Source organism: Camelus ferus, chromosome 30 (assembly GCF_009834535.1).
Source record: "Camelus ferus isolate YT-003-E chromosome 30, BCGSAC_Cfer_1.0, whole genome shotgun sequence".
Taxonomy (NCBI): Eukaryota; Metazoa; Chordata; class Mammalia; order Artiodactyla; family Camelidae; genus Camelus; species Camelus ferus.
In genome coordinates, this window is record NC_045725.1 from 10,818,160 (window position 1) to 10,836,371 (window position 18,212).

Consider the following 18,212-nt stretch of genomic DNA (forward strand, 5'->3'; position numbering starts at 1 on the left):
GCCTCGTTTGACTCTACCCTATAGGATTTTCTCTTGTAAAGGAAACACACAAAGAAAAGATTAATGAAACAGGATTTTTTTAAGCTTTCATTTTCCCACACCAATTTAGCCTGTCTTTACACTTTAAACCAAACAAGTAAATTACATGGGAACATGATAAGACTTATTTTCTGCATCTGTCAAATTTCTCTAATGGCACAAGAATATGGTGCTGCCTTTTGCATACTATTTTAGAAAGGGAGGTTAGTTCAAATACATCTACCCAGTCCTTTACACTGAAAGAAATTTACTCAAGCATCAGGGACCTGATATGGAAATTTAAGCCTTCTGTAGAATACACATAGTCTACTAGACTATGTGCAGAACTCACCCTTTGGGAGAGATTTGGGCCAATACTCTCTCACCTTGTTAAACAGTTAATAAACAGAAATTCAATCAAATAGAGTTGGGGGACAATAAGGGGGAAATCTGTCCTGCAACATAGCAGAGACCTACAGGAAGAAAAAAGGCTCCTCTTCTTTCCTGGCATGAGTTCAGCCAATGAAAAGCCATGGGTCCTTTATTTACTATAGCTCTCTCAAATCCCTTTAAACCTCTGTAAAAGAATTCTTCTTTCTTTGCCATGAAGAGAAAATTTCACATGGTTCACTATGGTTGCATGCCCCCTATTGCAATTCTTGCTAATCCCAAATAAGCCCATTTTTATGAAGAAATATCTAGCAATCTGTTTGTTTCAGGTCAACAAACATCAGTTGGCTTTCTGACCATTGGAGCACAATGGCATACTGCCACCCAGGAGTGAGTGTTAGCTTAGAACCTACTTCAAGTAATCTCCAGAAAGATTTTAGTATATCTGTTTGCCCAGAGCACAGTTACCCTGGTAAATGGTCTCAGAGAAGGATTAGGTTGGAGATCTGTACCACCTATCTGTGGTGATATCACAGAGCTCTCATTCAAAAATACCCAAGATATCTTTTATTGAAAAATCTCTGATTTGGAAATTATCCACATCTGGTGATTGACTGAGGAGCCATGATTTTTCTGAAATGAATCCTGGTGACTCAATTCAGACCTCTGTTCACCAAAAATAGATTACATTTCATCATCATCATCATCATCATCATCATCATCATCATCATCATCATCATCATCATATTCATCATATTCATTGGTTTGGGTTTTCATACCAAAACACTACAGATTTGGTAGCTTAAACAACAGACATTTATTTTCTCACAGTTGTAGAAGCTGGACATCCAAGATCCAGGTGCCTGCAGGGTTGGTTTCTGGTGAGAACTCTCTTCCCAGCTTGCAGATGGCCACCTTCTCTGTCCTCTGTCCTCACATGGCCTTTCCTCTAAGAAAACATCAGAGAGCAAGCTCTGGTGTACTTCCTTTTTCTTATTAGGACACCAGCTCTATTGGGTCAGAGCCTCACTCTTATGATTTCAAGCAGTACCAGCTAGTCCAATCCCCACTGCTCATGGCTTTCCAGCCTGTATGACTGGTATATGAGCAAAGAAACTTTTTAGATGACTTCCACCTCAGCCAGTGTCTAATCACAACCTCAGCAGTGATGCTGAGCCTGAAGTTGCAACTGAACTGATCAAATTCCTGACCCACTGAAACCATGTGAAATAAAGTGAATATTAGTGTCTTAAATCACTAGATTTTTGAGAGATTTTTTAATACAACAATGGTATCTGAAACACTGCCATAATTTAGACATGATAGTACTGCCTCGTGGGTAGATATATTTTAACAAACTGGAAAGCTAAGAAATAGAATATTAGCTGTATAGATTTTTATATATGAAAGTTATAATATTGTAGACTATTTGGAAACAGAATTGTTATTCAATAAATGTACTGGGAAAATATTATGTATCCTCTGATCAGAGAGGATAGTATATATCCATTCCACACAATACATAAAACTGTGTATCCTATGTGTTTGGAAAATGTAAATAAGAAAAAAAAAACTTTAAAATGTTTGAAGAAAATTATCTTTATACTCAGAGAAGGCAAGGAATTTTGGAAGTACATGCAGAGATGTTTTATCCTGATTCCAGCATCCTCATCCCTACGTACAGCACAGGTGGTGAGTGCTTGATCCCAGTCATGCTCCCTTTAATGAGCATCTTCAAATCCAGCTGTCAGCTCCTTCAAATCTGATAATTATTGAAGTTTTGAATTCACTGTATTAGATTATTTTCTAATTAAAAGTTCTAGAGTGCTTTTTATTTAGTTCACTAAAGAATAAATGAAACTTTATTGCTTGCATTAATTCAGTAAGTCTCAAATATTTGGAGCCATTAGTATTGCTTGGTACACTAAATGTATCCAATAATAAATTGAGAAAACCCCTTCACTTGCTATACTGGATATTTGTTACATACACCTGTATAGTTTGAATATCAGCAATAATTCTATTAACTCCAAAGCTAATTTTGAAAAAAAAATTATGTTGGTGCTGATTTCATATGTGGATTCTTAGGGATAGATAATTTATTCTTTTTCTGCAAAATCCTAATGTTGTGGTGTGTATGCCATAGTCATTTAGGTAAACTTAATTAAATTCATAAAATTGAGTTCATCCAAAGAAAACTTCATAGAACCATGGGGCCCAGGCAAACCAGTGTCAGCCTTTGTCTTTAGAATTGAGAGAATGCTGTTCTCAGAGCCTGGCTGCTCTTCCTCTGACAGTCAGGCTCAAGAATCTCATTTCCCATCTTGATCTTTACCATTTTTATTCCTAGATGTGCTTTAGCCAAAACCAAGAGCTGAATGGTATCTTGAATCCCAGTTCAGTGTTGAATCACTGCCTTCAGATCCTCTTTGTAATGTTGTCTATTTCTTTCCAGTGTTCCTCTGAGATGTCATTACTCAAAAGACTGTTCATATAATAAAGTCGGGTATTACATTTCAGTGACTATCTAATTATTACCTAGGTTGTACAAATTTCTCATTTAATAGCATGTCTCTTAGTACAAGATGTTCAAGGCAGTGCCCTCTCCATAACGAGGGAGACAGATTAGCACTCTTGAAACAATGCATGTGCAAAGTAATTTCCAGAAGGGGAAATATCAGTATGTTTTATAGACTTCAAAAAAGATGAAATGAGCTAGTCCTTGACACAGGAATACAAATAATTCTAAACTTATACAAATGTATAATTTACAAACTGAAAAATAAGGATGACAGAATTAACACGTCACAAATTAAAAATGGGAAAACATGGTGTACATTGTCAAAATTTAGGGACTTTGACATCAGAAAACCTGGGTTTCATTATGGACCTTCCAGGGGTGTAATTAACTAGAAGTTATTTATTCCTCTAAATCTCAGTTTCTTTTCCACAGTTGTTGTGTTGAACATATTAAGTTCCTACACTTATACTTTAAATTTTAATATTCAACCTTATAAATATTAAAATGTGATTAAATATGATATTAAATTATAGTTTAGATGTTTGTTAAATGGTATAATTTTCTGGCACATTTTGTGTGTCTCATTAAACTTAGTTACATTCCCCCCATGAATCCCAGACGTGAAGTGTCTTGAGGAGATGCACCTTGCCAGGCTGGAGTTTGGTTGGGAATAAGTAGTAAGAGCTATAATCTTAAAGAAACCTAAGCAAATTCTGGATTTTCACATTAAAGTTAGTTTTTTGTTCTGAGTACCTATAATATGTCAGACAATCTTTCTATGCCTCAGTTTCATTCTCTGTAAAATGAGAAAGTAATGTCACCTATCCCACAGGGTTGTTGTAAAGATGAAAAGATTTTATAAATATAAAAGGTTTTTTTTTTCCCAACATGGGGAGAAAGCTGCTGACCATAAACTACTTTAAAACAGGTCTCCTGCCTTTGGAGCATGTGTTTTTATATGCATCAATCGGATGCTCTGTTGGCTATCAGGACATCAGCTTAATGACTGACTTTTCAACACTTGGCAGGATGTATGTTTTTGAATTAACTTTAAACGAAATTTTCCAAACCCATTTTCTAAAACACATTTCTAACCAAAAGTAGAATAGTTCAAATAAAATGATTTATTTTTATAAATTGTTAAAGTAAAACATGGCCCATGGAAAATAGTTCATATAAATAGATTGGTAGAAAATTTAAAATCAAAGGACCTCTCCCAACCATAAGCCATCATTCAGCCTTCTATTAATAGTTTAGGGCATGCTCTTCAGAGCACAGATTTATGTATAGTCATTAGGTACTCTATATAAAAGTACATAAATGAAATATTAAATTTGAAATTCTAGTTACAATCTGTATGGGCACCATTTGTCATTATTTATGAATATTACTTTATTTTAATTGAACATACTCTTTCATTTTGTGTTTACAACCTAATTCCCTTAATGAGTCCACTTTTACTTGGAATCTATTTTATTTCTAATTCACTGCCTTACACACATGGCCACATGAACATCACTTATAGACATCTTCAATTATTTCTGTTGAATAAATCCATGTCATCAACAAGACAAAAACTATGCATATCTTTAAATTTGACAGATTTTATCACATTGTTCTCAAAATCTTGAAGCATATTTTATTCTCATAAATTGTGTATTAAAGAGTAATTTTCTCCACAACCTTAATAATACTAAATATTGTCATTATTGAATATATTACCCAAACAATAAGTTGAAAATTATTTTAATTTGCATTGATTCATAGAATTTTATTGCTGACATAAATGATAAAAGTATTACAGGGTTCAGATACAGTTAAATGCAATGTAATATCTATATACAGATATATAACATATAAACATATCCAAATCAAAATAATAATAATTAATAATAATAATTCAGTACATGCTATGTACCAGACATTTTGCTAGTACTTTGCACACGCTTTCTCATTCAGTCCTCACAATTAGCTATGATGACACACATTTCATGGCTGAGATAAAGCAAAATAATTAATTCATTTCTCACTATACAGTTAGTACTTGATAAACCTGGATTTGAATTCAAGAAGCCAATATTAAAGCTATGTGTTTCTTGTATTTGAAATTCTTACAGAGCTAAATGACTTATTCAAGAAAAGCCTGGATAAGGTGAGAGCAATGTATTTAGAGAATGTCTCCAGGTCATCATATTTAAACAGCAATAGTGCCCTGTGTTCTTCAGAGGACTTGTGTCTGGAGCACATGCGTCATCAGTAGACTATGTCTCTAGTGAAGGGTTTTGAAAGGATTATTTCTGTTGATAAGTGTTCCTGAATTGCTTTGCTTTCTTAGAAAGACGAATGGAAGTGGAATTACTGACAGTAGCACAGTTTTAGTATGGAAGTAACTACACCATTGTAGAAACAATGCTTGTTTTAAATGATTCCAGAGGGAGAGGGCTTAATCCCTGAACAACTTTTCTTGATTTCACCACCCCAGCCCTGAACAAGTCATCAGCATCTCCCTGAGCACCAGCACCAACACCAACCCTCTGGGCAGAGTTGTTCACAAATAGATATGGTTTTTACATATGTGTTTGTGTGTGTATGTGTGTGTTTGTGTGTGTAATCCAATGTATTGATTTCATTACATAATTAGAATCATTAACTGATCAAAACAGAAAGAAAAATATCACATAAAGTCCTTCTTAAAGGTTATTAGTGGAAAAATTAAGTTAAAGGAAATTGGTACCGAAAGAAAAAATATATATATATACACATATACATACACATATGTATATATATACATACATATGTGTGTGTGTGTGTGTGTGTGTGTGTATAGAATATACACACAAACAGAAAATTGCATGAAACAAGGGAAACAAAAAAAAAAATCTAACACTATTCTATCCATTAGTTCCTCTTGTTCTGAATTTTAAGACATGTCTCTGAAAGATAAATACACACTTTTATTTGCTAATCTTGTGATCTGGATAGAGCCCAAAAGGCAGACACATAAGTCTGAAAATTTGCTAAAAAAGATTATAGTAAATCAAGCTAAAAATTGTTGATAGCTCAAAGTCATTCATCTTGAGGCTACAATTAGTTTATACAAACAAAGCAGGTGAACTACTGGCACGTTTTAAATATAATATAATTGTGCCTGATTATAACTGATTTAATTATTCAATAATTTTATAATGGTAGTTCAAATTAATAAGAACATGCTTAATATTTGGATAAGTTGTTAAAATCACCTCCAAAACTCATCTTATGTCACCTATGTGACATCTAAAAGCCAAGTACTTGGTAGGCCCCATCAGTAGGACACAGAGATTGTGCAAGTAAATATTCTAAAACCATGTCAGTGTAACCTAAAACCTTGCCCATCAAGGATGTACTCACACAAACTTTTCTCTAAAAAGAGCTAGGAATCATGACATATTCTGGGAAGATTCCTGAGAAGGAAGGCCTCTCAATTTTACTAAATATGATCCTCACAAGTGATAGGTCAACCTTTGTGCTTGGAATACCCTTACTAACATTTTAAAGTTACTTCATGCTTGTACCTAAACGTTTAGACATGCTTTGGGACAGCATTGCTTAAACATTTTTGTTCTACTATTGTCCCCTAAAGGTGCTTTGTTAGGCATTATGTTCCCTTAATCACCTCTCCCTCTAAAATAGTAATGCCACAAATATGCTATTTATGTGCTTTATGTTTATCTGTGCATCACATATAAAAACAGTAAGAAATATTCAGCCTCAAAGAAATTATATTTACCTTATTGGGAGAGACATTACCCCCATTTCAAGTGCATACTTTTAAATAACCTAGTATTTTAGAAAAGAAAGAGTTTAATGTGGTTATTTAAATTCAGAGTAAACTGAAATTCTAACCGTGCTTCAAACAACTGCAAATCTATACCCAATTCTCTCTTGCATCTCTCTTGTAAAATATTTTTACCTTACTCATTAATAACAAAATCTTGTTTATTTATTTACTTGCTTATTACCCATCTATTTCCCACTGAAATTTAAGTTTCACACAAAGACAGTTTTGGACTTTATTGTTCAAAGTTGTATACCCAGTTCTCATCACTGTCTGGCCCATTTTAGGCCCTGAACAGTATTTTTTTAAGAAGTTAAGTCAAAATTCCCTAAACTGAATTGACCAAGAAGCCCTTTTTCCAGTAATAAGTGTTAACACTATGGGATGACAACGGGAAAAGCCCTTTGGAATTAGCCCCTATCTCCAGGCCCACACAGAGGATCAGTCTCCTAAATGACTGAGTTGCTTATTTTTCCTTCAAATATCTCTTCCACCCAAGTGTCTCATCCACTGAAGTTCAACTCTTTGAATTTTGTTTCTCGAGCCTGTTACATCCCACTTTTCCTGAAGCCCATGAAAGATAATATATCTGCAGAAAAGAGATCATTAAATGATTTTCCCTTGACCCTAGAGGAATCAAGAAAATGCAAGTAACTTAGGAAGTGGTGGCCAAAAGAGAGCCAAAGGGATGAAAGTCCTTCACCCACCCAAAATAAGAATCTCTCAATGGCAGTTTCCACAGCGTGGACAGTGGTCAGATCTGTGTTTTGGCATTTACACACCATGATAACAAAGAGTGTTGTGAAGTGGGAAGAGGAGAGGAAGCAGATTTTAAAAGACTCTAAATTATTGTTTAACTTCAGTGAGTCTCATTTTCTTCTTGTATGAAATGGAGTAAAAGCCTCTCTAATAATACTTGTTGCTACATGAATAGAATTAAAGTATGTAAAGAAACTATCAAAATGTATGCTTCATAGTTGGCCTTCAACGATAGTCCACTCATCCCCCTCACCTAATGCATAACAGTTTTACTGAAGTGATGTCCAGGTTAAACCAAAGCATCCTTACACAGCAGGTCCAAGCATTATTTATCTCATTAATTTTAGGATAAATGTATTTATTATTTTATATGACTTTTTAGTACCAGAAATAACCAGGTTGCGGTCAGTCCTCAGGAAAGAGTCTTGATGATCAGTGCAAAGGAACATCTTAACAAGCTTTAACCTTACTCACTAACCAGCAGGACTCTGTTCACTGAGAACAACAGGCTGCCTTACACCTTCCAAGTTCACTGCTGACTATTTGTAACTTGTGCCTCACTAATCTTCTCACCCCTGCACTGAGCCCTTGGTGTATCCCCTAAGACACAGTCACTGGCTTAGTTTCCCCCTTCAAATCCTCCATCTGTTCCTAGAATAGAAACAACATTTAATCAACACTTTTTCTATCTTTACCCCTGGATTACTCTCATCTTCTGTGTAACACTAATAAGACAAAATGAACCTATACCATTTAATCTAGATTCTGTTGAAATGTTTAGTTCTCAGCAGCAATTGTAAACATGACCATTTTAATAGGTGCTTTCAGGCCTAGACTTTGTGGGAAAATGTTCTGTTTCCTATGAATTTGAGAAAGCCATGCACACCTTAGTAAGTGCAGCCACCACAGGACAATTCTCTTACATTACTGTGTGGTCAAATTGTGGAAGAAGTATCTCCATTTGATGACTGAGTTTGAGAAAGGGATGTTTGTGAGAAGCACATGTGCAGGAGTGTTGCAGTCAGAGACGCTCTGCTTTACAGAGTTAGGTAACAATGTGGAATTGCCAGTGTTCTCCACATACACAGAGGGGCGTTGCAGGGAACCCCACTTTCCAGAAGTTCACTTTAGCCACTTAGCTTTTCTGAAGACCAACATTAGTACTTGTTTTCTCTAACAGGAAGAAATTGGAAGGGGATTTTTTTCTTTTACTTAAAAATATTTATTACCAGACTAATGTTGGTCTGTTTTAAAAGTGAAGTGGCATAACGAGCCTTTCAAACAAAGGGAAAAATGTGCAGGCTGAACTGCACGGCTACATGTGAGACAAGGCTACACCTTCTTGAAGGATACATGAATCATCAAGACTGCAGATGGTATTTTTTTCTCTATAGACGTAAACACATCAACATACAACCGACATGTGTCATTTCAAAGAAAGTAAGACTGAGTTTGTAAGATCTGGACTGGGAGTTTGTAGCTGAAACTGTTGAGAGGCAGCAGCATGCCGGTGCTCCTGAAGCACTTTCAGGGTAAGCTTGTGAGGTGTGGGGCAAGCAAGCTGGTAACCCTCTCTTGGCTTTGATTTGCTGCTCTGTAAACTGGGGACGTTAATAATGGAACTACTAGCTTAGCACATGAGTGAATCAACTAAAGCGAATATGCCTAATAGATAACAAGTTGTTTATTTAATGCAAAAATATGTGCCAGACCTATTACTGAGTCCAAACTCCTTCTGCTCTCCACATGACAGGCCAATAAATTGGGAGACAGGGTGTTGGGCAGTGAATAGCAACTTTGTTAAGAAAGCCAGCTGACTGAGAGGATGGCAGCCTAATGTCTTAGAGGACCATCCTCCTCCAGTCAGAATACAGGCTTCTTTTATACAAAAAAAAAAAAAAAGAAAGAAAGAAAGAAACAAAACAAAACAAAACAAAAACAGGTGAGGGGCTGTGGTTGGTTATTGCATGCTTCTTGCTGCAGGAATTCATTCTTGCAGCCATCCATGTGCGTCAGGCCATGGTATCCCTATAAACCTCCAAAAAACAAAAGTTATTCTCCATTTTGCAACTTGCCATCTCTACATAAGGGAAGAAGAGCTAACATCCTGACAGGCCAGAGCCCAGAGAATAGGCTCTCCTGTCTATTTCAGGCTAAAGGCAACATTGTTTCCCAAAAGGTGCAGAGCTGGCAGGGCTAAGCCTAGAAAACAGGAACAGATCCAATTTGGAGGCAGATGTGTTTTCCTCTAACCTTGGGCTTTTTTGTTGAGATTGGATACACAAATATTTACTTTGGTTTCAAATGCCTCCCCAAGTCTTGGTATGCAGAAAGAAAATATTTCTCTTATATTCAAGAAAAACTATCAGCCATTAAGGGTACTGAAGAGGAATTAAGACTAATTTCAGAATTTCTGGTTTATTTTTGTGCATCAGGAAAATAAAAAGAGATAGAATTTGAATTATTCATTCTCCTTTCGTGGGTGTCTATCTCTTTGCTTTTGGTCAATTCATAGTGCAGAAAAAATTTCTGAGCAGTGAGTACTTCACACAACTGTTGCTCCCCAATGTATCTAAAAGTTTCTATCCGTTATTTGCTCTACCACAGGCTAAGCAAACATAGAAGAAATTCTGAGATCAAGGCCCTATGGAAAAACTTATTTCACCCAAGTAACATATATAAAGAATTTTGTAAAGTAGCAATAAGACTCTGGAGAAAAATATACTTTACAATCATCAAACTAGGGATTTATAGTTGTTCTCTCCGTTGGCTATTCTGCAGCTATGATCATAAACATTGAAGCCTTGTAAAGTACATCACAATTTATCAAAATGTATAATAAATGCCTAGCAAATATTAAATGATCAATGGATGCTAGTTTGTGGGCCCCTGTTTTTTTCTGTCAATGATCTGCAAAATTTCTTAGTTTTTCTGTACAATTTACAATAGGTATAATCCTCCCTATGTATATAAATCATCAGTTTCTTGTTATCATGAACAGCCTAAGTTACTCTCCTCTTTATCAAACTCCTCATGGCATTTTTCACCTCTGTGTTTCTCACTGTGTAAATGATAGGATTCAACATGGGAGTGAAGACTGAGTAGAACACACTCACCAACTTGTCCACAGGGTAGGCGGCCACGGGACGTATGTAGGTGAATACACAAGGGAAAAAAGAGAGCACCACTACTGTAAGGTGGGAGCCACATGTAGAGAGGGCTTTGCGCCGTCCTTCAGAGCCACAGGATTTCAGGGAGCACAGGATGACTATGTAGGAGATGAGTAGCATGAAAAAAATGAGTAAGCACATGCCCCCACTGTTAGCTGCCACCACCACTCCAAGCCTGTACGTGTCCCTGCAGGCAAGTTTTAACAGTGGAAAGAGATCACACATGAAGTGGTCAATCACATTGGGACCACACAAGGGCAAGTTGACCATGAAAAGAACCTGTACAATGGCATGCAGTATCCCCCCAATCCAGGCCACCACCACCAGGAGCTGGCAGAGATGCTGTCTCATGATGGCCGTGTAGTGCAGGGGCTTGCAGATGGCCACGTAGTGGTCATAGGCCATGACAGTGAGGATGATGCCCTCTGACCCTCCCAGGAAGTGTTCCAAAGCCAGCTGGGTCAGGCAGCCACCCCAGGAGATAGTTCTCCTCTGGTACAGCAGGTCAATGAGCATTTTAGGAGTTGTGACAGAGGTGAAGGAGGCATCTATGAAGGACAAGTAAGTGAGGAAGAAGTACTTGGGGGCTGAAAGTGTGGGGCTGAGGGAGATGGTGATGACCATGAGCAGATTGGCCAGCAGGGTAAATAGGAAAATGAGCAAAAAGACAATGAAGAGTACTTTCTGCAGGTGTGGATTCTGCGTGAGTCCCAAGAGAACAAACTCAGTCACATTGTTGGGAGGGGTGAGGAGATCCATTCAGCCAGTAACACCTTCCTGGGGCCTGAATTACCCACAAAGGATAAAGAAGAATACCCATTAATCATGAAAGGATTGTGGTCTGAATTTCTTGGTACAAAAACAGAGCAGTCACTGTACCTGCGGAGCACGTCCTTGACACTCCTCCCTCAGTCCTTGTTTCAGTTCTCTCTTACTTCCTTCATGATGTTTCCATTTCTTCAGACACCTAATACCTGTCACCTGTAAAACATCTTAAGGCAACATTTGATGGCAAATTTACTGAGAAAACCCTGGGCTGTCTACATGAGATCTGGATTCTCCATCTGGCTCCAGCTCCATGTGACTCTTCTGAGTCCTCTCTGTGTCCCATGGTTCTGAGCCCTCCTCTGTGTCTGTGAGGTTACAAACTATAATTCACAGATGGATCTTTTAAGCTAAGAGGTGCTGCACACAGGTAAGAGGTATTTCCTCTTCAATGAAAATTCACATTTGAACCCTCAGCTCTAACTGTGGAAAGACACCATGAATACATATTTCCCATAAGCAGGCCATTTAGAGAAATGTATGTAAGTCATTGGCAACACACTCTCCCTGGTACCTGCCAGAACATGTAAGCTATTCAGGTGTGTTTCCTCACCACACCTACCATAGTGCCTGGCATAATGTCTGCACTGCCTGAAACCTGTTAGGTGATGAGTAAATACTTGGTGAATTGTCATTCTCCATGGGTAAGAATATATCTGCTTCCCCAGACCTTAGACCTACCAAGAATCCAAGTGTTCTTATCCTTCTGCTCTGTTTATCATTACTCTCTACTTTATAAAAATCATAAGCAAATGTTTGAAAAGAAGCTGCATACCACATTAATATTTTATGGCATACTCTATGGGACAATATGAAAGTATTAATTGCCTCTAAGAATGAGTATGTTTTTAGGTAATTTTATTTTCAAGATATTCATAAGGTTTGTTAATCCATGTTTTTTTATTTTTCAAATTATGTTCCACATATATTTTGACAGTCATATTCAATAAACTTATAGCTTCAGAAGACTTGGATAAAAAACTATTGCATAAAAGTTCAGTATGTGAGTATCTGTCAAGCAAAGAAATCCTTATTTTCATTCTAAAAGTAAAAATTTAACATAGGCAACAAAAAGTAATAGTTTGCTAGATAAGATAGATATGTATGGACTATACACATAAACATATATACATACACAATACAAACACACATAAAATCTATTACTGTAAGTACCTATTACAAGTTCACTCATTCAACAAACATTTACTAGACATTGTGTATGTTAGTGTATGTTAATGTATGTGTGTTTACATAAAATTATAGAAAGTTCCCTAGTGAAACAACTTTAGTAATCCCTTCCCTGAAATTTTATTACCAAACAGCAGCAACTCATCCCTCCATGATGTATGACCTGCCCATCCCTTTATGCTTCTGCTACAGGCATCCTCATGTCTCCTTCTCCCATCTTCCCACAGCATCCATCATCCACCATTCCTGGTTACAGAATACTGCAATAGTAATGGAATGAGGAAATTTGCAACCATAAATTTCCCAAATAAAAATCATAAATATAATACAATGTATTCTGCAGAAAATGTCTTTTCCTTTCAAAGATAAATAAATAAAGACCTTTATTTTTTAATTAAACAATATGAAAATTTTTATACATATGTGGAAACAAAGAACAGCAGCTTCATTGCATTCTTTTATTCTGTGGCTGACTCCCCAGCAGATCAGAAAAGAGATGATTTTATATAAAGTAAGAATTATACATAACTAATAAATGTGATTTAGAAATGACTATGAAGAAATAAGTATTATTTTTCTTTTCTCTTTGGCACTGCAGTATTCTTTATAGGGTTAAATTCTAAATGAAAATATTTTAAAGGCTAAAACCTTTTATTTACAAATATGTTCAACAAAATTATTAAGAGGTATGGAAAACTTAGAAATTACATGAAATGTTCAACATTGGAGAAATGGTTATTAAAATACAGTACATCCCTTTGACTTGTGCAGTTTTTAAAAGACGTATTTTTGAAAATGGTACAATATCATAGGAAAATTCTGATGTTGTATTTTATAAAGTGGGAAAATTGTGAATGGAAATTTGAGTTATATAGCTATTCTATTTTAATTCTAACTAATTGTGCTATTCTTCTAATTTAAATATATCTCAATAGGAAAAAATACCCCAAGTATTTTTACTTCTAAATCAGTAGTATTGTAGTTGAGTTGATCTTTCTTAATATTTTGCATGCCGAAGAGGGACTGAAATCTCAGATTGGTGAGGAAGAGGGGTGATTGCATAATTTGAAAGAGCCATTTAATCCTGAGCGTCTATTAAAATATGATTTCCTGGAGAGAAAAAAAATCTTACCTGCAAACTTGTCAGACTTAACTCCCTGGTGAGAGCCCAAGGCAGATGTTAGCTCGCCAAGAAAGCAGTGAAGTTGTAAGATTAAAAATGCCAAACAGCTCAGCTATAGTAAGTGCCTTTTCTCATTTATAACTAGTTCCTCTGGATAAGGCCTTTCTCTTGGAGCTTAAAAGTGCTGCTACATTTCCTATTTGTAGGCCAGTTAGGTGAAGTTTCTCAGCTGTAGATGATTGGACCTCAGGGGTATTTCACCACCATTAGATTTTGCCAACAACCCAATTATTTCTCATAACTTAACTGAACTTCAGAGGAGAACTCTTAGAGCATTCATTTTTCATTTTGAACTCTCCCTTAAGTCTACATGAAGAAAAAATACTATGACAAGAGAAAAAAAATAAGTTGGCCATTTATGAAGTTAGGCATTTGAAACAAATGAGCTTTATATTGTCTGAATATTTGCTATTGCATGAATTAATCATTTGAGTAACTATCTGCGTTAAATGTTTTAGTATAATATTTTGTTTTTAAACCAATCTACTATTCATGCAAATCATAATTTTAAATATTATTTTCAGATGTACAATTAAATGATCATTTTGAACCCTATTATAATATTGGCACTTCACATTGCGTAAAGTTTACAGTGCTCATTCAAAGTGGCTGTATCTTGTGTCAGTTTTTGAATTAGGTTAGCATAATATTGATGAAAATAATTAAATAATTCCATTCTGCAATTATATCCAGGGATGGTAGACTGCATTTATTTCTGCAATGGTTTCATTTTGTAATTAATGTTGCAAGGAAAATGAGCGTACAGGTATCTCTTCAGATTCTTGGTTTCATATTTTGGATATATATGCACACACATAGTATTGGTGAATCATACAGTAGTTTTATTTCTAATATCTTGCAAAATCTCCATAATGTTCTCCATAGTGGCAGAAAAAACGTATATTCCCACCAAAGTGCAGTAGGGTTCTATTCTCTCTACATCTTCACCAAAATATGTTGTCTGCTATATATTTCACATAGCCATCCTAATGAGTGTAAGATAACATGTCATTGTGGTTTTGACTTGCATTTCCCTGTTGATTAGCGATGTTGTTCAATTTCCCATGTTCCTATTGGACATTTGTATGTCTTCTTTGGAAAAAATGTCCATTCACGTGCTTTGCTCAATTTTAAATCAAGTGTTCTTTTTAATTTAGTTGTAAACGTTCTTTATATATTTTATATATTAATGCATTATGAGATATATAATTTGCAAATATTTTCTCCCAATCCATAAGTTACCTTTTCATTCTTTGATTGTATAATTAGCTATAAAGTTTAGTCTGAATTTTAAACTTGATATCCTGGACTTGAATCTTGTGTCGTGATGGGATGAGAATTAATGATCTGATAGCTTTTGCCTCCTCTCTCTGGGAGCCCTGAGCTGCCATTTTATAAGTCTGACAACCTCACTGGACAAACATTGTCTACATTACCCTACATCTACATGGAGAAGAAAGAGACCCAGAAGAACCTTATAGTTATCCCTGCCACGGCACTATTCATATAAGTCAAATCATCTTGGACCCTCCTTAAAGCACAGCAATCAGAAGAATGCCAGAATGTGACTTCAGTGCATGTCACACACACACACACACAAAAACCAGAATTGTTCAGTCAAGTCCTGACTAAATTCATGTATAATCAGATACAGACAAGCAAATGGCAAGATACCCTGTGTGTAGACAGATACAAGCCTGTGGGAGATCACATCAAATACATATGCATATACATATACAAATGCATTCATGTTGCCAATCAAATATTGATCCATGTGTTGTCATATATCAACTCAGAGTGTTCACATATACACACATAAGTGTAGTTGGATGTAGACCTACATTTCATTGAATGTGCACATACATGTGGTCATAGAGATTCACATGAAGTTGGATCCAGATCTGAGTATGTGGTGGGATATATACTTGTGTATTTTGGATACAGGCATATTAATGTTTGGATACTGACATATTCAGAGAGGTAATCAGACAGCTTACTGAGTCTAGCTGATTATCAACAAGGGGAAGAAATGCCAGGCTGTTGAAAAATAGGACTTTTTCTCTTATCCCACAGCTGGCTCCTAGGTCGCAAGAACATAGCCATGCAACAAGACGTTTATGTTCCACAACTGCTGCATTCATCCCAAGGACACACTCCAGTATCTCTTTCTTTCTTCTTTTTCCACTGAAGTTTCTGTTTTAGGGCTGACTTCCATGGGAGGAAAGAGCCTATAATAGAAAGTGATTGGTACTTCCAAAATAAAGATAACGATGACAGAGCCTTTAAATAAAAGACCCTGTGACCCATTCAGGGGCTAGAGCTTTCTTAACAGGCTACTTGGCTGACAGCTCCCCACGTGATTTTTTTTTTTTTGACCCTTCTCTTTCCTAGAAATAAAGCAACTTTTCACTTTGTCCCTCTGTCTCTACTGAGAATTCTTTCTCAATTAGCAGGCAATGATTCACACATTTGGTGAGTTTTTCAATTTGGAGGTCTTTCTACCCACTAACTATATTTCCTTGACTTTGAGGATTGTGCCATAGTTCATGCCAGGAAAAAATATTAAGCCCTTCCTGACCAGCTCATTGAAAATGTGAATCAAATGTAAATAAGAGAGTCCTGTTTTTAAATAAGAAATCACAAGGTAAGATTTATTTACACTCTATAGAGATGGTTATAAATTTGTATTAAGACATTAACAAATCTTTCACAATATATCTTATTCAGAATGGGAAATAAGATATTAACACATGTAATTTTCCTTAAAACAAATGTACACTCTTAACATTCTACATATATTTTAATGAGAAGTTTTCAAACTTTGTAAAATGACACTAAAGTTTAGGGGAGGAGGGGAAAAAGGGAGAAAAAGGAGAAAGTACCCCAAATTTAAATCTTCTTATTGGTGTAAATCCCAACCTACTAAGTAGAAAATTTTCAAATGATTACCAAAATTAATAATTATGTTGGCAGATTATTTTCCTGTTTGGGCTTAGATGTTTCCCCATCATAAACAAAAAAAAATTTAAGTGGGTAAAAAAAATGTTTGAAAAGTTAATATTTAAGTAAAGATTAAAATTTATAGAATAATTGGAAGAATATGGATTTTCCAAGTATAGAACATAGCAAAAAGTAAAAGAATATTAAAATAACATATTTATATAGTAACACGCATAATTATAACACAAAAGTAAAAGTTTTTAGCAAATTTCAAAGAATAAGTATTCATAGTAAATTATATACACATACATCTATAATTTAACCTAGAAAGTGTTCATCAAAATTTATCAGAAAAAATTCACTCTCCAATAGATCAAGAATTAAAGCGATGGATAGTGTCTATATAGTGGATTCTATGTCCCATATATTGTGCAAGAAACAGAACAGAAAGACAAATAACTTCCCCTGACTTCAGATAGATTACAGCCCAATAAAAAGAGATAATTTGTAAAGGCTTTTATCACATAACTTGAAATGACTACACAGATTTGAAAGTTCACTAAATTTCTGTCTTAGTCCACTTGGGCTACTAATACAGAATACCTAACACTTAAACAATAAACATTTATTTTTCACAGGTTTGGAGGCTCAGAATTTCAAGATTAATGTGCCAGCGGATTCTGTATCTGGCTGAGTCCTCACATGGCAGAAGGGTCAAGTGAGCTGATGGGGTCTCTTTATAAAGGCATTTATCTCATTCATGAGAACCTGACCTTCATGATCTAATCATTTCTCACAGGGCCCTCCTCCAAATATGACCACATCATAAAGAATTTAACTTATGATTTTGAAGAGGGACACAAATCCTCAGTCTACTGCAGCATCCAAAAGTGGAGGAATAAATTACATAAGTGCTCATAAACTAAAATGCTTCATATTATCTGGTGAATAGTGTTGTATTTGTGAAGACTAAGATAACATAAGAATTTTTTCTGTAATAGGGATAGAAATCACAATACACTGTTTTTCATACACTGTGATTTACTAGTGAAAATCATGCATTGCCCCAAAGAATGAGCTCCTCATGGATCCAGACTAAATAATGGAGGCAGAATAACAGACTTCTTTTGTAATAGGGAAGAACAGATAGATGACTCTAGGTTAGATCTGCTCCTTTAGTGCTAACCCTGTGCTCTGTGTCCTGTGCTTAGTCTTGTTGGTCTGCATGTCGATAAATGAATGTTGCCTACAGCCTGAAATATACAAGATGGCCCATAAGGGTATAACACTTTTCCATTCATATAGAGATAAATAGTTGCAGAATAGAGAATAGAATTTGTCTTGTTGGAGGTCCACACCCTATTCCCTTCTTAGTATAAAAGGAGCCTGAATTGTGACTTG

General features: G+C 35.7%; 1 protein-coding gene across 1 annotated transcript; it reads right to left on the minus strand.

Annotated features, from left to right (window-relative positions):
* Positions 1–10,227: 10,227 nt before the first annotated feature.
* Positions 10,228–11,434, minus strand: LOC102506682 (olfactory receptor 4C13). Its single transcript, XM_006174676.2, has one exon. It carries the CDS (start codon positions 11,432–11,434, stop codon positions 10,508–10,510), a length of 927 nt encoding a protein of 308 aa, XP_006174738.2. The 3' UTR covers positions 10,228–10,507.
* Positions 11,435–18,212: the final 6,778 nt, after the last annotated feature.